Below are 27646 nucleotides of genomic sequence, written 5' to 3'. Positions count from 1 at the left end.
TCCCACACATCCTCCTGAGGTACCATAAAGTGAAAATACGGGGTAAGATGACAAAACCTCAGCAAATTAATAGCCGAGATGTTGCCTGAGAGCTCTATTACCTTACCTGCTTTTCTAGCAACTTAAGTTGCATTTAAAAAATTTTTAACAACTTAAAGAATAAATAGCTTTAAAAATTCACTTCAAAGACTGTGCCTTTGTGACAAAAATCAAACTAATATCAAAAAGATAAAAGTTTGACCAAAATTCTATTTTGACACTTCAATTATACACAGAACACTGGGAAAACACAAGGAAAGCAGTTTCACATCAGCTCCAGGAGGATGGAAGTACAGAGAGAGAACCAAAACCAGAATAAACATAACTGCACCACCTTCCATACTTAAAATCATGGTTTTATAACTGTGAAAAATTGAAAAGGAGATGGTGGAAAACTAAGGTGTTTCAGATGGAGTAAGTTGTAAATACAGAGGTTTAACAGATAAAAGTGAATCAAGAGGGAACCTGTCCTCACAGAGTGCTGTAAGGCCTCTCCCAGCCAGAATCAGAAGTACAAGAATGAGGGCACAAGATGAGAATACATCTCTGCATTTGTAATCTCCAGCTTTGGAGAGTCTCAAAATGAGCTGCTCTCCAAATGAACCTTCCCACAGATAGAAGGAAGGTGAAACTTGCAGCTTAAAACTCCTGATTGTAGCACTAGGCAGTACTTTCCAAGGGATCATCAGCAGTTGTACGATCAAAGACTGCAGAGAGAGGCAAAGAAAACATTTGGACACGAGACACTTCTCTGTAGTCTAGGTTTTTATCACCCCCCCTTCAACTTCTGCCTGGGAAAATGAGACTTTGCCCACACTTCCTATTTGTGAATGGCTTCCATAATCCACATGCACCCAACATTTGCCTTGTGGCAGAGGTGCTGTCATTGAATCCAGCAGAAGAAAGGTCCAGCTCTGATTTCTAGAATTCTCAATTTTAGTTCACTCAGGTAGTCTCTGTTGGCACACTTAAATGTCAGGCAGATATGTTTTAATTACTGGAGCTTTCTCTTTTTCAAAAAGACTTAAACAGAAACACGTTGTGCCCTTCATCTGATCCAACCCTGCACAACAGAGAATTACAGCTGCCAATGAAGTCAGGCAGAGCAGTACTAAAGGTTAATTTATAAACACAGTTGGAAATTACTAGTTGTACAGCATGGCCAGGTTTCATCTCTGGAATACATCTTCCAATAATAAAGCAAAATGCAGCTTCTCAAGCATCCAAAATCAAGAGTGTCATTGAGGCATGCACTTGTCTGTCTGTGTTCAGGGCTAACCAAGCAATTAAGGATCTTGATGTGGTGTATGCCAACAGAGTGCAAATGAGAGAAACCAAAGGAAACTAATAATACCAACCTTAGCAATGATTTTTTTATTCTCTCCTTTTTTTTTTTTGAGTCTTGGGATTTGAAGAGTCAGCTTGACAGCCTGAAAACTGGCTAATAGTTTGCTCACTGTTAAACACAGTGCTGAGAGGAAATCTGTTCTAAAACCAGCCAACTGTCTCAAACTGCTTCTAAATATCACACCCCCACAGCATTTTCCAAGTGAGTCTAAGAATTTAGCAGCTGTGAAAGTAATACAGAAGGTGTCAACAGCTGAAATTAAGAATTTAAATTCAGCACTGCTCACATCTTTTCCAAAAGGAGCAGATCACGCTGCTCCCAGTAACTCACGGGAACCACCCCCCAGCCATAAAACAGGAAAGATGTCTGCTATCCTCCTCTGAGACACAAGTACAGTTTATAAAGCTCTTAAATACGTTCCACTCTGAAATCTCCAGCAAGACCACAGTGGCTATACTGGGTTAAAGAAGTCACCTTGTGTTCCTCCTCCATAGGCCAGTATAGAGACCTGAATGTGTCCTGATTAATACCTTTTGCAAAGTACCAAACTATGCAAAATACCTCAGGTTGATAAGGGATACGAGGTGCAAATGCCAAAGAAAGAAACTGAATAAAACAAAGCAATACTTACATGATTGCAGTCTGAAGAGATTTCATTATCTGGCTGAAAGGAGAAAAAAAGGAGTGTTAGTTCACTACTGATGTGATGCATTCAACAGAGAGAAGAATTTAAACTTACAAAACTCCTTGCAGTCATCTCCTTTCCACTGTAAGAAACGTTTTAAGACAATCAATAGGAAATTTTAAAAGCTGCATACAAAGAGTGATGACACTGAATTACCAAAAAGACAGACTAACAGGTATTTTAGATACAATGCTGTCTTAACTCTACAGAACACAAATAGCACAAGAGTAGCAGCATTTATGTAGATGCTGCAAAAACATAATGAATGCACTGGCACTTGCCCCAATTGCCTGAAGTAAGAAGGGAGAAAAGCATCTGTGGGAAAATAAAGATGCAGTAGCAGAGTTTTAAAGAAACATAAGTTTGATGCCTACAACTGAAGGAGAAAGGTAGGACTCACTTCCCTCCCCCAGACCCAAACGTTCATATTCTTCATTTGAGAAGCAATGAGTTTTATTTCAGCTGTACATAAAGGAGCTGGTTTGAGGCAGCCCTGAGATCTACACCTTCAACTGTGAGAAACTGGTAACATCATTTCAAAATATTCACTATATTCTCCCAGGGAGCTCCTTCAGAAAGAACTCTAAGTACAAACCATCCCATCCTCCTTTCAACCTGAGTAGCTCTCTCACAATGAAGAGTTCCTCGAAAAAGGTTAATCATACAAATCTGTATCTCCTCTCCATAGCAGAACAGCACAAAGGCAGGACAAAATCACCTGGTGGTCACACCCACATTAAAAAAAAAAAATCAACCGTGAGTCACAAAGTCTCTGCTTCCACTGATATTTAAGATGCCAGACATGCTTTAAGAGTCACAAGACACTCAAAATTTAAACACATCACTGACATTAACATGTTAGACCTCAGGTATCTGGTAAGAGAACCAGTATTTCATCCCTTTTGGAAGTAAGCAGAGTTTCTCACTGGAAGACATTTGCCACTGCACAATGTGCTACACCAACACTTGCACCATTGCTGCTTCAGAGAGCACTGACACAAGTGAGAAAAGCAAGCATGGAAAACGTTTCCAAGTTCTTAATTACAGCCATTATTTACTAAAGTACTTTTATTTTGTATAGCAGAAGTGGCAGAAATCACCTCTTCACTTTGAACATAAAAAATGGTACCTGAAGGACTCCAGTAATTGACTGCAGTTTAGTCAGACTGACACTATTTAAAATCGTATCTCCCAAAGTAATAATAAATTTGAAAATTAGGATATCAGCTTTTTTTTTTTTTTAAAGGCTAGCAGATGCCTGCTGGTTATCCTCAGACTGCAGAACTGATTCTCTCAACTGAAAAAGATGCCATCCAAACTGCTCTATTTTAAAGCACCCCCTGAGACCAACACTATTATGACTTACAAGGTGCATTTACTTAATTTTCTGCACCCATCCTGTATCATTCAGCAACAGGCAAAGGTTTTAGGCTAAGGTAATTTCAAAAGCAGAATGCCCTCCACTGAAGTTGCTGTCTCAGTCTTTTAGTCAAGGATAGTTTCTTTATAAAAATATATTGGCTAGCAATGGAATTCTTCTCTAGAGAACAGGACTTACTAACACATTTGCAGGTAGAAGAATTTGTAAGGGCCAGAGAGAACTCCCCCATAACCTTTCTGGGTCATTTCAGTTATTTTTGCATCCTCCAACCCGGTAACCTTTGCTTCAGATCCACCAAAGATTAAAACTCAGTTTTTTTTCTGGAAAAATGAGCCCGAGAAGATAACAGTAACTTGGGAAGCTTAAACGAGCTTTTCTTGAAATACACAAGAATAAAATACTACACACTGAAATATCAGCCTTCCCTTGTGCTCTGCAGCAAACCTCAGCTCTGGGAAATCGAGCCTTATTCTTCCGAGAGGAGTAACAGAATTTGAATGGGACCTTAACTAACTTTAGCACTGCATTCATTCACAGTGCAATACTTAAATATGCAAGGCATAAGATCTAGCTAATAATCCTTTCAATGTGGAACGAGATGACCCCCTGCTACCTAAAGGCTGTGATCCTTTCTTCTTACCACTGCAATTGTAGCATTGGTGGGTTCAGTGGCAATACTGACCTGCTTGTCCATATTTAAGTGAACCAAAACGAGAAAAACAATCCTTTTATCTTTTGTCTGAAAAACTGAAGGGCTGAGTTTGAAGGGGGAAAAAAATTCTCCCCAGAGCACCCCACACCAATCCTGCCTTGCTAAGGAGACAGCCTGTGGCCCTCTGTCCTTCCCAACAGGAGCACTTTCAGAACAATCCGCCTGTGTGGTGAGAGTAGGGAAAAAAAGGTAAGTTTCAAATTACCGCTGAGAGAAGTTGAAGAGCAAGAAAAGCTGCATTGTGTCAGTCCCACATGGTGAGCTGGAGGAACACGGATGCTCAGAGGACCCCGGGGGCAGGGGGGAAGGAGGAGAGCAGCCCAGCCCAGCACCACATGCTAGTCAAGGCATTTTAGGAGAGGAAGATGAAGGCAAGGACATTCCACCGATTAGCCAGGGAGAAGGACTCCTCTTACATCTCCGAACTGAAGGATTTAAAAACAGCCTTTACAAAAAGTATATGTGCCTCTGGGCTCACAGAAGCTTTTGCTGCTTAGCAGCTTCAGTGGGAATATATTGCCTCCCTCTGCAGTTCTCTAAAAAGCTCTCCAAACTCCTTCATGCACTAACACTCACATCCCGGAGTATGAACACCACTTCCTACCTCCCAGGAAAAGCAGAGTTTAGAACAAGTACCAGCTATAACCTGAACAGAAAAAGCATTTCCTTCCATTCAACCACAAACAGCCAGAAAACCCAGTGCATTATTATTGTGAACTCCATAGAGAAATTCAAAGGTTTGTATAAACTCATATCACCCCCAGACTGAAGTCATCAACACTGCTGTGTTTAAAAGTGCCTTTTCCCACCCAGCAGATATCAGCTTGCTGAAACAAGCCACAACAGTCATCCATCCCTTTCTACATCTCTCTGCTTGGGCAGCAGAATAAACTAGGTCAAAACTATACAGCAAGCAAGCAGCTCACCTTAACTACCCAGGCTCCAGGGGGCACAAGGTGTTGGCGCTTCAGCTGCAGAAATGGAACCATCATCACACTGGGAACCACGTGGAGGGCTGATGGTGATTGAACCAGTGTCATGGATCACCATCTCCTGCTCAGCACATTGCCTGGGGTGCAGTTACAGCCACCCCCCAACATTAGTCAGACCCCTTTCAGTTGGGTGTATAAATCAGACTTGATTTAGTCTTTTTTCATCACATCCAGAGAAAAACTAATTCACATCATTGGATTTTGAAAAGCAAGGTAAGTATCCTCATCTACTAATGTGGATGAGAGTGGTGAGGCACAGGTTGCCCAGAGAAGCTGTGTTCAAAGCCAGGTTGGATGGGGCTTGGAGCAACCTGGCCTAGGGGAAGGTGTCCTTGCCCATGGCAGGGGGTTGGAACGAGATGAGCTTTAAGGTCCCTTCCAACCCAAACCATTCTGTGGTTCCATGAAACTCAAGGTCTTGGGAAAACTCTCTGCAGGGCTTACTTGAATCTCCAGAATTAAGATTCCTTTGATTCCTTGCAAAAGTCATACAAATAGAAGAGTCTGAAGTCAACTGTCCAAGTGCCTTAATTTTCAGAATTTAATCCCTCCTGAGAACAGAAGAGGGGATGATGGCAGAAATTTGCACTATTCTCTTAAGGCAAGAGTAGCAGTGCACTTGCAGAACCAGGCATGTCTCAAATACTAACTTTGGATAATCTTCAGGGCATTGAAAACAACAGGCCTTGGACCTGCTCAGCGAAAAACCACCGAGAACCAACACAGAGCAAACCAGCAAAATAGAAAGGCATTTGGCTTGTGGATGGGAGGAACCAAGTAGATGTTCTCTCCCTAAATTCAGGAACAGATTGCAATAGGATCAAACAAGACAGTTAGGCAAGTTAATGAAAGCAGCTACATTCCCATGAAAGACAGGGTAGGCAGAAGTCCAACCAGACTGTGGGTGTTCCCCAGATTATTGCACTGTCACACAGCTGATTATACTACAGAGCACAGGGCACACAGACACGCAGCACAGGCAGCTCAGAGGGGTTTTTCCATGTTGATCTAAACAAACACATTTATCATTATTATCTGCAGAGAAATGGTAGAGCAGCCCTGCTGACCCAGGAGCTTCTAACGAGGTGGCCAGCAAGCTGATAAAGGGACAATTGACTTCCTATCTGTGTCCTTCCCACAGATAACAGGAATCTTTTTGCACCAAACACACCCAGCCAGGACAGCAAACTCTGAATAAAGTGATTCAATCTGCAGGTATCAAGCTAGTTAGATTTACAACATCAGAACACAGCACAGGTTAGATGCAAAGAGCCAGGAGAGATCAGGGTGAGCCACCCTCCTGCAAACCTGATCCCTTCCCAGTGCAACCACTAGAAATGATTCTGCAGCAGAATCTGCGAAACATGAGGAGACAGTAGTTCCTAGGCAAGAAATCAACACAGCTTTTGTAAAAGAAAAACCACATATCACACAACTCATGCTTCAAACGTACTGAAACATCCTGGAGTTCTGTGCCAACAAGCATATGGCTACAGTAAACCGTTTTCACACATCCTGCAATCCTGAAAAAGTCATGTGTGAAAGGAAAGTTAAAACCAGCGATAATTTAAGTTCAAAACAGATGAGAAGACTTTGTAATTTAATTACACATTTAGTGAGCAATGAAAGCTAAACTTGTTAAGCCAAGCTTGAAATATTCTCTAATGCCAGTGAACTGTTAGTACTAAAAACAAACTCAGTGTTGTCATGTCAGCAAAAAACCTCTATACTTACCATCCATGTTTTGAAAATAGCCAGTTTAAAGAATGGTACTGTGGATATATCACCGAAGTTACAAGCTCCTAGCTTCATATACTTTGCTTGCTTCATACAAATAATTTTTCCCACTTACAAACAGAGCCGAAGTCTGCAATGCTGCAAATCATTTAACCAAATAATTATGTCCACATTGGTTAGGCATTTGTAGTTTATGCAAACATATTAATCCAAGTTATACACAAACACCTAACAACACAACACTAACACCTCCAAAACATACACTGTGCTTGCCTATGCAAACCAAACTATCAGGACCAGCAGCAGATTCTTTAGCTACCCTGCACACACAAAGCACAAGCAGCAAATCACCCCAAACACCAAATTCTGCAACAGTTTTTTTCACGTTTTAGCCGAATTCTAGATTCCACAAACTTTTTTACCTTGGCTGACCTTTTATATCCTCCAGGGGTATGACACCATTAAAGTTAAGTACACTTATTCAGAAAAGATAGCACAAAGCAAGATCAAGGAACCCCAGCACAACATGCGTGTCCTTCTGGCTCAGCAGCCATGGAAAAAGGAGCCAAAGACGAAGCAGGCCTTGTTCCCTTGTACTTTGAAGATTCCCATGTTCAGTATCTGCTTCAAACACCAAGAAAGCTCAGCAAGTCCTATTCTTTCCTACTCAGCTTTGATAGTAAGTCAATAGAATTGTAGTAATTGTCATGTTTTGCTTGTTTCACATTTGCTTGACACTAAGCAAAGCCTTCAGCGGGCTGCGTGCCTTTTCTGCACAGCAGAGATCCCTCCCTGGGCAAATACCAAAAGCAGTAAAATCACAGAAAACGCTCAAGTTTTAATTCCAGTGCATGAGAAATGACCACAGGCCACGGTGCAGTTAAAGGAAAAACACCAGTTCCATTCAGCTAACCAGGCAAACGCCTTTGCTGGTTGTTTCTGGCCAGCAGGTCCCTGTCTCCAAGTTGGCTGCTCCCACCCGTGCGGAGCTGCAAGGCGGGAGTTGGAGGCTGCACAGCTGCTCCGTGCTGGCAGTGCCATGCTTGTGCCACAGCCATCTCCCACAAGCTATTCTTGTCCCTGCTGCTTCCTTCTTGCACAGGGCACTCTCAAGCCCCTAAGCCCTCTTGCAGGGACCTTTCTCATTTCAACGCTGATCCACACATCAGAGTGTGTGGATCCAACAGCCAGCACGATCAAAGCAAATTTGCCCCAGATGTTTCTGTTTGTTCTTCCCTTAGTCCCCTCTCTTCCTCCTCTTGGAGGCTTTCCAGCCAGCCCCAACGAGTTGTGAAGCAAGACAGACCCTTAAATTATGTGTTTGCCACAAAGTTTGGCAGCGCAGCTACCAGATAGAATGTTTCCCATAACACTCCCCCACAACAGAGCTCTGCTACTAAGCATAGCACTGACACGGAGCTGCAGATCCCGCCAGGAGGTTTCAGGATTTGCTCCTGGAAAGCTCTCTCTCAACACTAGCAAAAAACCCTCAGAGACAGAAAGGCATGCAAGGACACTGCCAGTGTCACAGGAGAGGCTGAAAGGAGCAGGAGAGCTGTTAAGAGCTGAGTGAAACAGCTCAAGCACCATCCAAAACTCAGCAAACCAACAGAAGAGCATTTGCCATTTCAGAGTTTTCTGCTTATGGAGGAGTAACCCCAGCACCAGTCAGATTAGTGGGAAAGCACAGTGGTACCTCCACCTGCAGCATCAGTCAGCCCTCACGTCTACTGGAGCTACGCTGAGACAGCTTTACCCTCTAACGACCTACCCAGATGAGACTCTGCCTTAACCCCAACCAGAAACATCCCAGAACAACTGAAGAGTATTCCAGCAGAGAGGCAAAATCAACAGCATGGGTATTGGCAGTTCTGCACAGCATCTGCTGAAGGAGAAATGAGTGGAAAATGGAATGGAGGCCCCAACAAATAATTCCAGTGCAGCAGCTAACAAAATGCTTTTAACAAATATATTCATAACCTCTTAGTAAGTCAAATTCCATCACTTATTCTCAATACAGGGACTTCACATCTTTTGACAGCACATACTCGACAGCACCCCATGTTGAGCTTAACTTTACAGAAAGCTTCCTAAAAGCCATGAAGAGTTCCCAAGCAAGATTCAGTTTTACACAAAATAAAAGATTGTTGTACGTGGTGTGGTAAAGCCCCTGTCTCCTAAGAGGAGAATGTTGTTCTGACCACACTTTGGTCCTCAGGGGATCATGTTTTGGCTGCACATGGCCTGGAACTAGAGAAATCCGTTGTAAATTACTTTTCTACAGGAGCTAAGAAAGAAATTCACACCAAAAGCTCCACATAGCAAAGCAGAGAAGCACAGGTTTCAGAGCAAGTGCTGCTTACTCATCTCCCCACTCCCACTTGCAGGCAGCTCCACTGCAGCACCGGCCCTGTGCTGGAGAGTCTCTCTAACCATTACCAGGCTCCCAGCCGTGAACAATGCTCTAAACACTCAACCAGCCAATATTCATATTTGCCTTTGTTATTCAACATGCAGGCTCATGACTGCAATTTTCCACACTGAAAGCCATACAGTGCTCCCAGAGATCCCTCTCAGGGAGGGATTTTCCTCTGCTATTCCAACAGGGCACATGTGTCCCATCAATCAGGTGCCCATCCTCACCAAGGCACAATAAGCATCTCCTGCCCATGTCCAGGGGCATGAGCAGCACTGCTTTAATCCCAACGATGTGCAGTCACACATTCCACCTCTGAACCAAAATAAGACAAGTATCCAAACAGGTGGGAAGCAGACTCGGCTATTTTTAACTCCTGCCAGCTATTCTATTTAGAGGCAATAAAAATCAAATACCTCAAAGAAGCCACTTCAGCCTTAACCACAAACCACAAGAAGAACAATTTTATTTTGAAATCTTCCCTCCTTTCTTCAGGACAGTGGTGAGAGCCCTACTGTTCCCCCACCCAATCTTTTAAGGATAGCAACAAAATAAACCCGGAGCTACCTCTATCACAGCTGTCAGTATTTCAGATCTGAGCAATGGAGGCACAATTAGATTTAACACCAGTACTTTCAAAATGTGATGGACTTTACACATGGATAAACAGGCCTGTAGAGGTTCTTACAAACCCTCCCTGCACAAGTCCCTCGCTGTCACAAGAGAAGGACTATTTTAGCCTTTGGCTTTAGCCCTCTGAATTCCCATGTGACATTCAACATCTGTTTTGTTATCTGGCAATGCCAACAAGGGGGGCAGGATGTACCAAAGGACCCCACATGCCAGCTTTGCAGCGTTATTACCCTGCAAGAGATTTCCTGAAAGCACAAAGTCTCCTGGACCTTGGCTCTCAGTCCAACTGCCTTACTGAGAGATGAAATGCAATGGGGAAGTCTCCCTCAAAAGCAAGAGCAGTCTGATCACAGGCAGTGTTCAGACACCTCTAGCAGCTGGATTTGAAATAAAACACTGGAATTTTCCTTAGAAGATCCACAGGACCCCAACACATCACTCTCTTCTTCCCTGCAGCGAGAGGCAGGTGAAGAACAAGAGCCCCGAGTCGGGCAACTCCCTGCTGTTAAAATAAACCACTTCAGTTCTTCTCACACTTGAGTGTTTAAACACAATCACCAACCAACTTTATCATCCTCTTTACTCATCAATTTTGCCACAGTACTATATTCAAAACATGTACTCATTCTCCAGTCCTCCCAAAGAAACTTCTCTGTTGTAAACTTTCTGGTTATTCAAACTAGCACATCCCATTAAACCAGAGAAGCAAAAGTCATGGAGAGGCTAATATAAATTCACTTAAGGAACAACACTGCCTTTGTACCCAGTGGGAATACGTGCAAATAAGCACAAAGTGTTAACACATTTTAAGGTCTACAGCACAGCCCACAAGAGCAGCTTGCAAGCAGCATCACTCTACAACAGAGAATCAGGACACTGCCTGGGCAGCCCAGAAGACTTCTTTACCCTGGATGAGTTTCCCCCACGAGATTCCTTTTGCTGGATTCTCACCTTCACCCGCTGAACTCAGCAGGAAAAGTCTATAGGCTATTTTTAGAGAGTCCTAGAAACAGCACAATGCCCTGCTTCCAATTCAAGTTCCTCCCATACAGGAAGGGCTGCCCACAAGATGCACATCCAACATAACCCCTGCTCCCTCCACTGCCCTGCACTGTACTGAGCTGTGCTTCCCAAATAACAGCTGGCAACAACCTTACACCAGTTTAAAGTCCCTTATTAACACAATTAGAAGGCACTCAACGGAGTTTTGAAACTCTTTTTAAAGCAGCCAGGTAGGGAGTCCATCCTGTTGCACCCACAATTTAACAGCCCTAGTTATCAGTTTTGTAGTTGTCCTCAGTAAGATGGATTTTATTAAATACAGTCTGGATCAGCTAAAATGCATGGTCAGGATAAGCCAACTGACACCTTAGTCACAAAGAGGTACCCACCACCTGCCTCTGACCAAGAAAGGGAAGAAATTCAAGCCAGCACAAGCAACCATCAGCCAGGTTTGCATCAGTCATCCTTGCACTAAAGGAGCGAAACCACCACGGAGTCTGTCTGATGGATGGCACAGTCAAGTGACAAGACTGGGAGAGATGCACCAAATTCAAGATTCCTGACGATGCTGCAGGACCCACAGGAGGCGCTTCTGCTCTTCAAGCCACCGATCCACAGCTTGGGAACCTGCTAACACCCTTCCACAGCAAACCTTTCCTTTCCTGCTCCTTGAGCTCATTATCAGCTTCTGACAAATGAGCCCTTTCCACCGCTGTGGACAAAATAGATTCTCAATTACAACTGCATTCACATCAATATCTCAAAGTTGAGGCTCTGAACAGGAACTGAGAAAAGAGAATAATTTTTTTCTAATAATTTAAAAAAAAAAAAAATCTTGTTCTCAAGTCTCAAAGGTCAGAATGACCAGGAAAGCTAGACTGATGTATTAACCATTTTTCCATGTAAAACAACTATTCTGATTCACTATTTGAGTACTTTAGTTCTACTTTTAACAATAATCATCTTCCGCATTTTAATTAAGTTTCCATTTCTATCCAAAAGCAGCTTAATGCATGGAAAAGTAATTCAGTAGATAATAGCTTGCCATTTTTAAACATTATTAAAAAAAGATAGAAACATTAACATGCAAGCATTTAAATAATTACAGATCATATCAATTTAGTCAGGAAACACACCGAGCTTAGCAATAAAAGCTAAAATTAGCTGCAAATAATATCACCAAACTAGAAAGCTCTAGAAAAATTACTAGAGTGTTCAAGCAAGACTGAAATTATTCAAAGCTAAGCTTCTTGCTTATTTAAATCAATCTGCCTGGGAGCCACACATATTGTTGTGGCAAATTGATTTCCCTAGTGTCTGGTTCTCCTTTCGTAAGAGCCACGACAAGAAAAAGACCAGAAAGACAAGATGAAACCAGCTGATTCACGACATCATTAGGCATTCTGCATCCAGACAGATTATACATCTCAACATTAAACCAAGTTATAAATGTCTTGCCGAGTGAAGGGGGCCGGGCTCAGTGACTCACCAGGGCTGCCAGGGCAGTGCTCAGCTCCAGGCCTCAGCACCAGCACCAAACCACAAATGCTATTTTTTTTTTTTTAAGACTCAAGCAATACAGCATGGCTAATACACTTTATTTTACTTTACTACCTCATCCCTGCTATACTTCAGCAACACACATGTAGATTTTATCTGAAACAGATTTTCAGCAAACCCACCGTGCTAATGCCTATAACTGATGTGAAAAATATAGCAGTGCTTCGTTCCTGCTTGGCCAAAAGGTAGAGCATGCCACTCTAAAGGAGTCTTACTGAAGCTTTATTAAATAAATGTTTAGAGCATTTACCTAAAGAATTGCGCCAGTATAAATGGCAGCTTGTTTTGAAGCTGGACAGAGAAGCAAAATAAAAAAAAAAAAAAGGAAATTCAAAAACCCTCAAGCAGGAGCACACAGTGGTTTCCAAGATTCAACCATTGCTCCGAGCTCACCTCTTCTTCATCAAGAAAAGCCATTTGAGCTTTTCTTCAGGACCAAGTTTTTGTGCACACCGAATGAAAGCACTTGCTGTCTGTTCATTTCCCACAGGGGAGTCGCATTTCATATGAAAAGAGTTATCCAGAAACATTTACTATACACATCTGCACCAATAAGGAAATGAGTCATCAACCCACTGGCAGGCCTGATTCACAGCACACGGCGCTCGGCTATTTAGGAATCTGTGTATGGAATACAGGGGAAAGGCAGATGCAAGCCACAAGTCATTTTAAGAGACTACATATAAAATGCAAACTAATTTAAATGTAGTTTTTTTGCCTCCTTTGCTTGGGTATAATTCCTTCAAAAGCACAGGACCAGCACGGTATTGTACACAGCCGCAGAACTTTTCACCTGCATGAATCATAATGTTTGCTTTACATAACTTGAAGAAAAGCAAACCCTGGATAAAATCGCTTGGCTTTTGTTCAACAGAAAAATCAACATGAATACGTCTTTACAGCCAGCGCTAAGGCAAGGTTTCCATGGGATTAGTAACAAACTACCAAATAAAAATTCTGCTTGCCTTCGGAACATGCAAACAAAAGCCCTGTTACAGGACCAAACCAAGTACCTTTTTCAGTTCACCACACTGAATAAAGGATAAAAATAATGAAAACTGTACATATATCTTCTTATTGAAGCTTTACACTTCCTCACAGAGTTAGATATAGGCTTAGGTTAACCTTGTTCCCAGGAGAAGCCAGGGGCACTGGGCAGCAGCACACTTCCCCATGGGTCTGCTCTGCCACAGAACCTTGGCTTTTAATGTATTTTGTGGTTTTTTGAGAGCTCCTTTCCAAAGAGCACTAGAGTTTTTCAGCTTGAACTGCTCAGCTCAATAGTTATATAGAGCTGTAGAGCCAAGCATTTTGTTTGAAAATTCTGAACTGTAATGGTAATTCAGAGGATTTAAAATGATACCATGGTAAGCAGCCAGGTCAGTAACAGTTCCCCTCAAGCCAAACAAAGAAATTATAGCTGACTAGTTTTGCACAGATGAGCAACTTTACAATAAAAAAAATAAAAAAAAAAATCAACAAAGCCATGTTCGATGCTGGATTCTAAAAGTGAGCTTGAAGAGCTTTCTGGAAAGCAAAGTCAGTAGAAAAATGTCTTACTGGTATGCGGGAGAGCCAGACACCTGCCCGCAAATCCTCCCAATTACTGTTTCCATAACTCCTACTTAAAAAGCCATGAATAAAGACAAGCTGCAGTTAAAAAGACTGAGCACACCTACAGCTTCTCTGCTAATAACGACAGAGAGAAAATAACGGGGGAGGGAGGCAGAGGGGAGCACAGCAATAAGCTCGTCACTGCCACAGCTCCGTACCAACACACACCGCTCCGCGCGGGACCACCTCGGGATCACCGCTGAACACTCTTCATCTGTCAAAACACAGGAATTAAATCAACAATTCAGCTGCTCTAGAAACAGCTGGGTTTTCTGTCTCAGCATTATTCCTGACAAACAGCAAAATCAACTCCAAGGCTCAGGAATACAGACCTAAAACCCAGAGCAGGCTGGAAGGGCTGCAGGAGAGTACTCACAGTGTCTTCCTGCTATAACCCAATCTGCAGTTATGTCCAAAAGAGAACTTCAAAGTTGAAGTATTCAGTTGGCAACAATTAGGACTTGCTAGAAAATACTTCACTCTAGTCTCTGGTCAATGGGGGTGGTCTCAACAGTCACACACTATTAAACTATTTGAAGGCCCACACTACAGGAAGGCTTCCCTCCCATCTGAAGCCTACTTGTGGCTGAAGAAATAACCGTGGCTGCAAACCTCTGGGCTCTGCAGGCACAGAAATGCCCAAGAGGCAACACCAAGTTTTCAGGATTAGTTCCAGTATGCTGATGGCAAAGCCCACACAGTCCTTGCTGAAGAACCTGGTAATGTGGGGAGATTATTTTGTCCCGACCAATAAGCAGAATAAAGATGTTTTCCCCAGCAGATAACGCTGTGGTTTGCACGTCCACAAAAAGGCACTGGCGTGCTTCTGGGGGCATTCAGGGGAAAAGGTGACAGCATTTCCCTCAGGTAAGCAGTTTTCCATGTGTGAGCATTCTAATCCCTTGCATGCAGATTTCTATCTGAATGATAAGTAAAAAAACGTTGGGATAGTGCAACTTTCACAACAAGGTGGGATCTGAATGCTTTAAGCACAGGTCGACATTGCAACCAAAACCACTTGTTTGGGTTTCCTGCATTGTCCTTGAACAGCCTCAAAGAGTTCTTGCTCAGGGTGAGCCCTGACTCTGGCTCTGCTGCCTGAAAAAACTTGTCAAACTCCATACAAAAGGAAAAGATTCTCCCATGACAATTTTTAAGGAAAGATAAACCCCAGAATTTCAGAGATAATAGATGTATCAAACAGATCTCCACAAACAAGTCACATATTTCCAAGTGATGTCGAGAGTTAGGAGCATCCCTGATTGTGGCATGTGTGAAGAAAGGATGCACATCCTGGTACAGCAGCAACTGATACTTGTCTCTTAGGAGGGAGACACATATGACTATTTTTCTATTTTTAGTGAAAATTAAATCTTAGCAAAATATATACTAAAAGTGAGCATTCAAAACTTCAGTGGAATCATTTGGGTAAGAGCCCAAATGTGACACCCCAAGAGTTTGAGAATCTAAAAAACAAGAGCAGATGGAGAAGGAATTCAAGAGCAAAATCTTCCCCAGCACCTATTCAGCATTCAGAGGCAATCCTTAAGGGTTTTCCAACCCCGCAGTGATTGTGAGGTTATCATACTTTACATTTTCAATAAACAACATTCGAACTCAGGTGGCCCAGTAAGGAAGAGACATGACTTACACAGTGAGACCAAGATTATAAAATCATAGAATAATCTGGGCTTATAAAGGTCATTTAAAGATTTTTTTTTTTTCATTTGTGTGCGTTTTTATCAGCAGCATTTTGAAACAGGCAGCTCATGGCGAGTGCCAGGCTTGGCTCCAACACGAGTGGTTCAGTGCTCTTTGCCCAGGCTGGAGAGCATTGTATTACCTCCATCCTCTTTGCCCTCCAAAACAAGAAGCAAGGACAGAAAAGCCTTAGAGCAAATTAAGAACTGCCATGATCAGACAATTTTCATTTAATCACAGCACAGGCCTTCAAAAAGCAACATTTTCAGGCTTCTTGAAGCCTGCAAAATTGAATTTAGTAAGTTTAGGTCTGCATTTCTAACTGTAACATAGCATCTACCAGATTACCTGAGGCAGATTAAAAAGGATATTTTTTTAATGGATAATTAGGAAATTACCAAACCAGCCTTAACATTGAGGTCAAGAAGAGAATACTGAGGAATAACTTTAATTTTCATCTATTTTTGCACAAGAAACACTCATCCTTTTCCAAGACAGATCCCCAAACAAATTCAAAATAAAACATTTAAAGAATTACCCAGATAAGGTGGTACAACAGTACTGAGGAGAATCCCATTTCAACAAGTCTTCACACCTCAAGTTGCTGAAGCACTGACATCTCACTGTCACCCACAGAAGGTTTGCTACCCTGATGCACAGGGGGGTGACACAATTAAATGTCCATCTAACCCTTTCCAGTGATACAGAGCTTCCCACTGCACCTGTATTACAAAGCAAAAGCTCTTTGGTACTTCACGTGTGCTTAAGCAAAGTCTGTCAGAACTCGGGGAGCAAATGAACAGTTGGTGAATTATAACATTCATCATTTGACCAGAGAGGATCCAAGAAAACCCCAAACCACCCTCCTTGCTTCTTCCTTAAGAACTTCTCTAAGGAGTTTTCTGCTAGTTTCCTGCTTTCTCACAAGGGCCTCCAGGGTCAGTGCTGCTGGGGGAAAGGATGATGATGCTGGGTAAGTGCAGTATTAACTCAGGTCAGCCTGAGCCCTCATGGACCTGCTCCCTCAAAAACAACCCCCAGACCCAGCTCAACCTGCAAGCAGGCTAGACAGTAGCAAAAAAATCTCTGTATTCACTTCTCTACAGGACCAGTGAGATGATCCATCTCAAATCCTGGGAGCAGCTCTTACCATAAGAAATTAAAGAAGACACAGACCTGCAGGGAAGTTACACTTGCTGGCTGAAAGGACAGCTTGGTTGACTCTCAACAGGGTAATTTTTATAAATAAAAAAATTCCCACTGTGCCAGAGTGGCTGCCAATTCTTCAGGCAAATTGGATGAGAAATGACAGTGAATTGTAGATTAATATAAGGAAATCTCAGGACTCATTCTGAAGTCTTCACTGTACTGCACACACCTTCCTGTGCTAAACGCACTGTGTGGCAAAAAAGCTGGTTTGTTCCACACAGTTATATCTGTCAGTACATTTCAGAACCCGAGACGTGCAACCCAACATCTTGCAGGCAACCACCAACTCGTCAGAAACAAGCAACACCACAAGGGAGCCCCTGCACCCAACCCAACTCAAACCACTGCGAGAAAGGCTGTTCCTGTTCTGCTCTGACTAAGCTCCCAGGCTTGTTACCACAAGAACTAGCTCTGTAGTTTCCCACAGATTCACACATTTGCAAGTAATTTAAGACATCCAAGGCTTCTGTCCATTGGAACTTGCAAAGCTGCCTCTTGGAGCACAAGCAATGCTACCCCTTTCAGTGAGGATGGTCCTACTTCCTCAAGTAGCCAGTTGATATTGCACAAGACAACAACGGCCGTCAGAACACCCAGCTGTTCCACTTGTTCTTGCAACGCAAAATTGGGAAGATGAAGTATTATTAGAGCATGTATCCTTCTCTTGTGCTTTCCAGTGATCTGTCCTTCACTGACCCCAGTCCTCCCACTCTTAAAAAAGTGCCAGACAAGGATAACCTGCTGAACATGCACCCACAGCAGTAGGCAAATGAGAGCTCTGCAGCTACATAAATAAAAATTGCTTCTGGAAACCAAGACTAATTGTGGCTTCCTTTTAGAGAAGGGGGAGGTTGGTGCAACACGCTTTGTCTGCTCTAAGGGGCCAAACACCAGCTGCTATTTTCAGCTCAGCGAGTTTTACAAGTTCGACTTCAGAACTGGAGGAAGAGACGCAGCGTGGAAGCACCAAACATCTGGAATAGCAAATTTCCCTACACACCACTTCAAAACCAGAGCAGACAACTGCACAGACCTGGCACTAAGTTTGCTGACTTTTTGCAGTCAGACACCCTCTAAAACACCCAGGTAGTTTCCCACAGAGTTCTGGAAGCCTGCCTCCTCCAGTGACTGCTGTGCAGCGGGAAACCTTGTCAGGACAAGCGAGATCTTACTAATGCAGGTGGGGCTCTCCGCTAGAAGCCAGTTCTTACTGCCCTTTGAGATAAGCAAACCAGAGTTAATCCATCAATTCTTCGAACTGAAGACTTGATCCTTCTTCCTCATCTTCTATTTAAAGTTTTGGAAGCAGGATTAGCAGAGTGAGGCTTTACACTGTAAAGACAGTAGAGCCAGGGAAGGTGTGCGGTGTTCAGGCTTTACTCAGCAGCACCATAAAGCAAACAGGCAGTTTGCTGAAATACTTTAATTCTTCTCAGGCAGATTTATAGTATCTTTTGAAAAAAAACGAAGTACAATCTATGCAAGAACACCCTTGAATTAAAAAGTAATTCATGCTGAGATTTTTCAGAAATCTTTCTTTTTAATTAGGCTCATTAACTGACTCCACGCTAATTTGAGCTACAGGTTTTTTACAAAACTCATTTTGTTACTACACAGCCCCAGCCTAGCTAGCACAATATTTCAGGTAGGTTCCAGCCCCCTTTGCTGGTGCTGCAGTTTAGTGACATTTAGAAGGGGGCAGTTCAGGACTGCCCACACACGCTCCCACTGCCTCTGCTGGGGGCAGCTCACAGGAGACCAGGTGACTTTGGGAGAGTTCCAGAGCTGAGTCCTCCTGCAACCAAACCACTTGGTTATTAACTCTTTGAACTGACTTACACAACTGAAAGTGATTTTTCCTACACTCGAAAATAGACCAAATTCTCTTGACAGTTTGATGTTTCAACATAATTCTCTTACAAAGTTTAACTTTTAGCTGCATTTTGGCAAAGGGGTTTTGAACACTTATTTGCTTCATTTTTTCCATTTGAAATTTGCCTGGTTTGCACAAAAGGTCTTTCTCTTAACTGCCAGCACTAGAAACAAGTTGCGATCCGAAAATCAAGTGGGGTTTTATTGTCCTTTATACAGCTTGTGCCAAAATGTCTTACTAAATCAGCTGTTACAATCATTACTAATAGGAAATGTTGGCACAAAAATGTTGAAGAGGAAAAATGAGATGTTTTGTGACATCAAAACAAGCAGATGCCTCAAGGACAAAGGCACAATCTCACTTTTTGACCAGAGCTTTACTAAATTAATCATCTCTACCCGTTAGATCAAAGCCACTTTCTAAATATAAATCATACAGCAGTATTTAATGAAAAAACAAATTTTAAGTGATGACAAGCACTAATAAATATGCTAATTTCTTCATTTAGTTGGCACTTGTAACACTAGTACAAAGAAGTAAGTTACTTCACAAAACACTGCAGTTCCTCCGGGGAAATATCTGAAGTAGCTCAGCTTGGCTGTTTTCACGACAGCCAGTTTTGGTGAATCAGGCTGTAAGTGCACTCCAATGACTCCCCACACGGGGCAACAAGCATCAACACCACAAAATTAAAACCTGTTCTCTTTAAAGTGAGACAAAGGAGCCGTTTGACAGCAGGTTGCAGTAGCTCTTTCTCCAGAGGAAACCACTCCACAGGCACAGCGCAGACAGTGCTGGAGCTTTAACAGATGCCGGGATTTCCCAGCCTAACACATATTAGCACTTTGTATTTGCAGTCCTGATTTCCAGCACCAAGCAGTTCATTTGCATGTTAATTAGAAACAGGTCACCAGAAAATTGCACCAGACAACCTTTCTGTATGGACTCGAAAGGACAACGAAGCATTTCCATAAAGTCTCTATCCCTCTTTCAAGCACATTTCCATCTGCCTGTGAGCCACCCAGAAGTTCACAGTAAATCAAGGTGCTCCTTTTGTTGACTGAGCATCCATTTCAACACATGCCTATCTCAGATCTGAAAAACTAAAACTGGTTTAATATCAGACATCTTTTGAGACATGCAAAACAAATCTGCAAGTCTGAGCAATGCTAGAGGAAATAATGGCAAATTAGTCTAACCAGAAAGCCTCATTTTACCACAAAGTACAAAATTAAACAGAATTAAGTCTCAAAGAAAACCATTGTTAGAGTATGCCAGAGAGAAAGCTCAGCAACTGGTTAGGACTATGCAGCTCTGAAGGCTGCACATTCATCCAGTTCTGCTCAGCACTCACACTCACAGGCAATGGCAGGATTAAGAAGAGAGGAGGCGGCAAGGAAAGAAGGTGTTACAACCACCTGTAAACACGCTCTGTAGCATCCTTTCTCTTTGAACCTTCTCTTATACAGTAATACTTACAGTACTGTGCTTAAATCAAATGCCCCTTCAGCTTAGTTTTGGAGGTCTTATGTTGCCAAGTCTAATAAAACTGAATTATTGCTGCTGTTTGTCATACCTTCAACTCACTGGCACCTCAACTTCCGAGAATTCACTTCATTTTCTCCAGAACCTCCAAGATTGATCACCTGACGTTATCAGACAATAACTCTATGGTTTCAAAACAGAGAGTAATACTATTACAAAGTTGTGCTTCAGTTTAACACCACACTGTATCTTCAATTTTCAGTTGATATTGCAAAGTCATGGCCAATGGGCTTGAATGAAGACTTGAGGTTCATGTGCATCTTTTGTGCTTGTAACAGGCACACTTAAGTGTTTAAGACTTGTCTAAGAAGTCTTGCCCAGCTCCTTGACCATTTAGCCTGTGGGACTCAGCTGCTGCTCTGGAGAAAAAGCACACTGAAGTGTTCCAGTTCAAACCAGGCCCAAGGATCCACCCTGTTCCACTCTTTACACATCCCCATCCATCCCCATCCCCACGGCCACTGTTTAAGGGCTGTCCGAGTTAATGGCTGATCTAAGCTTTGGGTCCACGCTGCAACCTCCTGTTCCATCAGGAATTCAGTTCCCAGCTCGGTCCTGAGAGCGGCTCAACTGGCTTAACTCAGCACACAGCAACAAGCTGTGGCACAGGAGGCTCCTCCAGAACCAAAGCTCCACAGATGTGGTCCAGGATATCCCTGCAGGAGATTGCAAAGCAGCTGTGAGATCAAGAAAATTATTTTATATCGACGCAGCTGGCTGCAAGGCTCTCTTTCATTTTTAAGAAGCACCAGCTTTTGAACTACTTGCAGACAGCCTGCAAAGGAGTCTGCACACAGCAACACATGCAGACATCCAATTTGAACACTGAATTGAGCAGATTTCTGAACACAACCATCAATATACCAAGCTGTGGACCACCAGCTGTGTTGTGTCTTTAATAATACTTACATCAATGAATACAATTGCCAGTAGATGACCCATTAATAAAAAAACCCGTTTGTTTCAAGTACCTAAGAGGTTGATGAAAATGTAAAATTCTATTATGTTATTAGCTACAAAACTACAGAAAATTAAGCAGTAAAGGATGAAAATCAGGTACTACTACTGTGTTAACTCATCACTTTTGCCCCCAGGAACCCTGAATGGCTATGGCCTTTTCTACATGTTTCTTAGGAAGACATCAACCAGATATGATTTTTTACCAGCACAGCTGTTGCCATTGAAAATCCAAGCAGGCACTGAATCACACGGAGAAAATCCTTCAGTCAGTACTTGGGATCTACATTAGGAATTCACTGCAGTAAAACTATAGAATGGATTTGCCTATTCTCAGAGGATTTACTGGTATATTTGCAGGCTTTGATGCGATCCCAGCTGTACAGCAGTTGCTCTGCCTTCAGCACAGTCAGGAGAACCAGGGTGAACAGGGTATTAACAAAAAAAAAAAAAATAAAACTCAGTAAGCCAGAGGTTAAGACACCCTGTCTATATTTGATCCCCACCTTCTTGCCAGAGACTAACAATGGGATTGCAGGAAAGAATCACTGTGATAACAATCATTTACTGAGGCAGTTCAATGAAAGCCCTGTGAAGGCCATGAGCCAGATGAGTTTTGTGCTACACGAGCACGGAAAGCCCCAAAGAGTGATAATTGTCAAATAATTGTTAAAATTCTGCACGTAAAAAAAGCTGCCTTCCACTGACCCACTATTGAGGTTAGATCTCATCCTTTCATATCCACCAGTGAATGAAAGGTTTCACTCCAGCTGATATGCCATGCCCATCCCAGTCTTTTTATATCACTGCCTTAGGTCATTTTGAGTACGGGAATGTGAGCCATCATCTAGAGCCACTCCTCAGACCACTGACTTGTTAGTTAATTTTATCTCTAAGTCATGCTTGAACAATCTCTTGATAACATAACAGGGATTTTTTCCTCATTTAAACAAGAGCTGCAATGAAACAAAGTAGACAAGAGTTAGGCACAAAAGCAACAACACTAAATAGAAGATAAGAGAACATGCAAAGCCAACTCTACAATGACACTAAAGCATAAAATTCCAAATTCCCCATTCATTTCTGGAGCGATACAGAGAACAATCAATCTTGTGATCTTTCCAAAAACTTCAAGGGAACAGTATGTTTACACAACATTACACAACTGCAGCTTTCAGATAGCATAGGATGGAGGATCTCAAATTTATGAGAAGGGTGTGTTTGGCTTTCTGTAAGAGGGAGAAGAGCCAAATTCTGCCTTAAAGTCCCATGATTTCCATGTTATCTCTTAACCCTGTTTGCTAACTGCCTGCTCCAGGGACCTCTCTCTTACAAAGTTCAAGACCCAGCTGGGCTCTGGTTTCTCTGGCTGCAAGTGACAACATCCCTCTCAAGTTTTCCATCTCTTAACAAATTTTTGGGGTCTAATAAAAAACCTTTGAGCAGACAGTTCACAGCTCAGGAACAGTTCCTCAAACTAACTGCCAGTTTGAATCCTGAAAAGCTCCCAGGCAAAGGATACATTCAGTCAGCCCATTAACCACTAAATCATTTCAGTGGGAGTTGGTGAGGGTTTACAGTTTTCACCAAGACCTACAACTTGGGGCTGGTGGGTGGTTTTAAGTTAGCACGACCTGATGTCCATTAATACACATGATACTACTTGGGATTCCCTTAATGAAACTACCAGGCTCCTGACTTTCTTCTTCCAAGGTTCATGCTGCTTCTCGGACCCCTTTGCCACCTAAGTGTAGGAAGAGGGTGAGGCTTCCAGAGGCACAGCATCAGTGCATGTGCCAGGCTGCTAAAGCCTTCCAGTGCCTAACCCTTCCCTCACCACCCAGGTCAGAGCAAGCTGTATGGATGCTTCTCCATTGATACAATCAGTGCTGCTACTGAGGGGAGACCAGAAGCTGCAATGGGTTGAATACAGACAGGAATAAAAGCCACCTGCCTGACAGACTTGGCAGTTCTCACCAAAGACTTCAAGGAATCCATGAAACAAGGCTGAAGGAGACAGTGTTGCAGGCTGTTTGCTGAAGGGTTACCTTTCTTAAGCTCAGTTATGCATTCGTTATCCATTTGCACATGCTGAGATGTATTAACCATCAACATGCAGCAGTGTCTTACTAATTAGCTCAATCAGAAAAGGCTAAACATATCCCAACTTCCTTAATATGAACTAATTTAAAGACAGTACTTTATCCCTTCAGGGTAAGGCTGCCTGCCTGACATTTCTATTTAATATTAATTTTGAGTCCACTGACATTCGTTCACAGTATTCCAAAGAAAACCAAGGTTCTGAGATAACATGAGAAGTGGTCTTCATAGAGGTCTCTTTAAGAACATCCATGCTCCAGCAAGTATTTACAAGAACTCTTTCCTCTTCCAGAAAACCACACACTTCTGCCTTGTCATACATAACACCAAAGATTATTCCAGAAACTCATGTTCTCTCCTACTATCTGCTCCCTCAAGCCCACTTATTCCTCTGCACCTCCCACTGAAATTCACAATTAATGCTTCTGGAAGTGCTTGAGTCTTCAGCTTTAATTTACAGACCACAGCCAAATATTGTAAAGCCCTGGTGAACCAGAAGTCTACAAACCAAGTGACTCCAGTTGTTTTGATTATATGCAGAAGATTTAAAATATATATAAGAGCAGGGCTTTAAAAAAAAAACAATCTGCAAGCAGTTTGAGGTCTCCTGGGTATTGATCAAGAAGTTAATAGAGTAATTAGCCAGGGTTCATTAAAACATGTTTCCATTAGCCTCCCTAGATATCTAATCTGAATTCATTTATACAGCCATGTGCCACAGGTGCAAATTTTAACCCCCTTAAGCCCAGTTACCTATAATATGGACATCTTTTCCCATCAAGGCTTCACCAAGTCTTTGCTCTATTTCTATTACATAGAACCAAAATATCTCCTGACTTTAGTACTAAGCTCTTCCCACAAGGTCTTGACCTGCAACTTCAGCCACCCAAGTTTTATCTGGATGAGCTGACACTGTCCAAGTCTCCCCAAGGATGAGCATATCTGGAACAGGGACCACTGAAACACATAAAGCCACTTTTAAGTGCTGCTACTCACAGCCAAGCACGCTGGAACCACCTTCCATTTTCCCTGCACAAGAACTGCTGCGTGTCTTGTTCAGCCACCCTGGCCACAGGAGCCTTTAGCAGTGAAGCAGAAAACTGTTAGAAACTTATTACTCACAGATTTAATTTGCTTCTGTGAGTCAAATCAGTTCTCACTTCATCAGATGGCCAGACCTCCAACTATTCCCCATCTCTGTGGTTTGTCAGCAGCATGCAGTGCACAATCACAAGACCGGGCCTCAGTTTCCCCTCCCTAGGGATGGATGCTTGTGTTACATGTTCTCTTAGAGCATCTTTCTCCATCCCATCACCTCTGAGACTGAGAGCTGAGCACCTGAAGCAGCCTGACCCAACCAGCAAGCCATCACACTTCAGCCTCTCCTGAAAACACTCCTCCTAGGACTGTCACAAAGCGTGACAGAATAGAGGAGACATGGCTTTCCCAGGAATGCTCTCTTGAAGCACTCTGCAGAGGTTTTAACACATCACAAAGACAGCATGAAAAGTGGGACAAGAGCTACATATCAAGGGCTGGCTGAGGCATGCAAACCTCTAGGGAATGCTGACCTTAGAAACAAGGTTTGTAGAAGCAAGAAAAACCTCCAGGAAATGTTCATTAGAAGCTTTTAATCACCTTCCCCTGACACAGGATAAACAAAATGCTTGGTTCAGAAAGGAAAAGCCTAAAATATACACACAATTAACCCATACTATTACTGGCATTACTGAGTGCCACAGTGTCCAGTGTTAAAGAGGACAAACTAAATTTTCTATCAGCTGAAACACTCACTATCCACTCCTTCCCCAAACCAGCCAAATAAATCCCTGAGACCATCCATTCTTCAAAAACAAGCACTAAAACAGAGAAAAGCTCTGTGACCAAACAGATTTGCCTCATTTGTTTCTCAAACAACTGCAGTAAGATCTCAGGGTTCAAGAGCTGCATCTAGTACTTGAGCTCTGTACCGCACATGCACTGCTTTATCCAGAGAAACCCTCCCAGGAGAAGAGCTGAACACCTCACCCAGAGACTGTTATCTTGGAACATTTCTGGATGAGTGACCAGACAGGTCGGCTTATTCCTTAAACAAACAAAAAGGAGACTGTTAATAAAGATATCTAAGCTAAAGCTGTTTCTCCTTATGGGAATAGAGAAATCCCAAATCTTCACATGGCAATTTAGCTGGAACTGCTGACACAGCTCTAGAACATATTCCTTCCCCACCTGCCACAGAACTTGCTACTCAGTTGGATGGGCCAACATGGCCCTTCAAGCCATTCTGCAGACAGAGCCACTGCCCCTGCTATCTGCTAGAGTATTGACTCAAATTTACAGAATACATCACTCTGAAACACCCACCCAAATCCCCATTCAGGACACTGATTCCTCAACAACATGTAAATAGTCAAACAGCATAAATTATGTCAACTGGGGAGTCTTTTTTTTAAACAAACAAACAAACCAACCAAAAAAACCCCAAACAAACAGATTACTCACAACTTGTTTAACAGTTTGGAGAAATAACAAAAAAAAAAAAAAACAAAACACAAAAAAAACCCCTCAGGTTCACTGTGACATTCTGTAAAAATTTAAACACCTTATAAAAACTGGGCCCCAATTATAATAACTACTCAACCATGGCACACATGCACAAGAGACACACATCATTTTAGTTCTGCACTCAATTTATTTAAGCTTGGACAAGCCCTGACACATGCCAAGATTTAAAACTATTAAGCTTAATTTAACATTTAAATCCCACACGCTCTACCCAAGCAAGCAAGCTCTGAACACAAAGCAAGCCTGAGGGGCTGGAAGCGCAGCCCCCCTGCTCCCTTCACCCTAAACCATTTGATAGGATGTTATGTCATATTATTAAAACACAAGTGTGACTGACGGGCCTCCCTCTCCCCTCCTCCAGCAGCTCTCCAGGAAGCAAGGGTTATTTTGGTAACTTTATCTGTTGTTTTCCTCGATAAGCACTTCCTTCTTGAGAGAGAGTTTCATTGATAAAAACCACCCAAAAGCACCCACAGACTTCCAGCCAAGGGAGCAGTGCAGTACTCCTTAAGTCATCACACACACACCTCAGGCAGATCCACAGACTGCTGCACATTACAGGGGACTTCACAAACATATGTCACAAACTTTGCAAGACAGGTTGTCTAGAGAACCTGAGGACAAGCTGCCCGTGTCCCTTTCCTCCTCCACAGCTCCCAGGGTATATGTCACATTAAAAGGAGGAGTTGCAGTTTTCTGGAAAGAAGAATGCCTAGTCAAATCCCAAATATTCCCCAGGCACGTGAATATCAAATCTAAGAACAAATACACTCCTCAGGTCAGTAACATTCTACTCCAGATCACACTTCTCTTTGATGAGAGCCTCAGGCATTTTGGTATAGAAATAGCATATTGCTGCTCTTGACTTTGAGACTTAAATATGTTGCAGATTTGCTCTAGAAGGATGAAGCAGCATTTCAATCCCACAATGTTTTTAAGACTCAGAGACGCTGCAGGCAAAAGAAATTCTTCCATATTTTCATAAAGCACTTTCCATGGATTAAAGCTAGGAACAGACTGTAAGAAAGGATGTGGAACATCAAGTGTACTGTTATCTCTTTATACAGCAAGTCTTGCCAGTACATGTTAAACACGTTCATATCTTTTATTTGTAAGGAAGAACAAACACAGAAGAACAGAATCATTCAGGTGAGAGACTAATTAAAAATAAACCCCACAATCTGTTCATGATTAAGAAGAGATGCTACCCATTCCCAGGACTGTAGGGGCAAAGCTCAACTGTTATGGAACATGTCATGGTGAAAAGCAAAAAAAACCCCAACCAAACCTCACCTCTGCTCCCGGCACAGAGCCAGACTCGCTGCCTGCCCACGCTTTCAGCCTTTACACTATTCTGCTGCTGCCAAGTCCTGTAGCTGAGGAAACCAAAGCAGAGTTATTTTAACCAGCAGCTCCCAAAGTAATGCAGGATCCTAACACAGGTTCTCCTCCAGGCCAACGGGATGACTCCACAGGTAACTCCACAGGAAGGATAACTGATGTGGAAGGAGTTTTCCTCCCCCTCTCACCAGGGCTGTAAGCAGTCCTCAGAGCAAAGTGCAAGATGTGCTTTACTA

General features: G+C 42.6%; 1 protein-coding gene across 1 annotated transcript in view; it reads right to left on the bottom strand.

Moving 5' to 3' along the window:
* Positions 1–27646, bottom strand: part of GLG1 (golgi glycoprotein 1) — an 80659-nt gene that overhangs the window by 41189 nt on the left and 11824 nt on the right. Inside the window, exon 2 of the mRNA XM_017824400.1 lies at positions 2019–2051. Coding sequence (XP_017679889.1) covers positions 2019–2051 — 33 coding nt within the window. The remainder of the gene's footprint in view (positions 1–2018; positions 2052–27646) is intronic.

The sequence above is a fragment of the Lepidothrix coronata genome, unplaced genomic scaffold, assembly GCF_001604755.1.
Source record: "Lepidothrix coronata isolate B3197 unplaced genomic scaffold, Lepidothrix_coronata-1.0 Scaffold110, whole genome shotgun sequence".
Taxonomy (NCBI): Eukaryota; Metazoa; Chordata; class Aves; order Passeriformes; family Pipridae; genus Lepidothrix; species Lepidothrix coronata.
The sequence above is the reverse complement of the archived record's forward strand: the minus strand, read 5'-3'. Positions and strand labels throughout refer to the sequence as shown.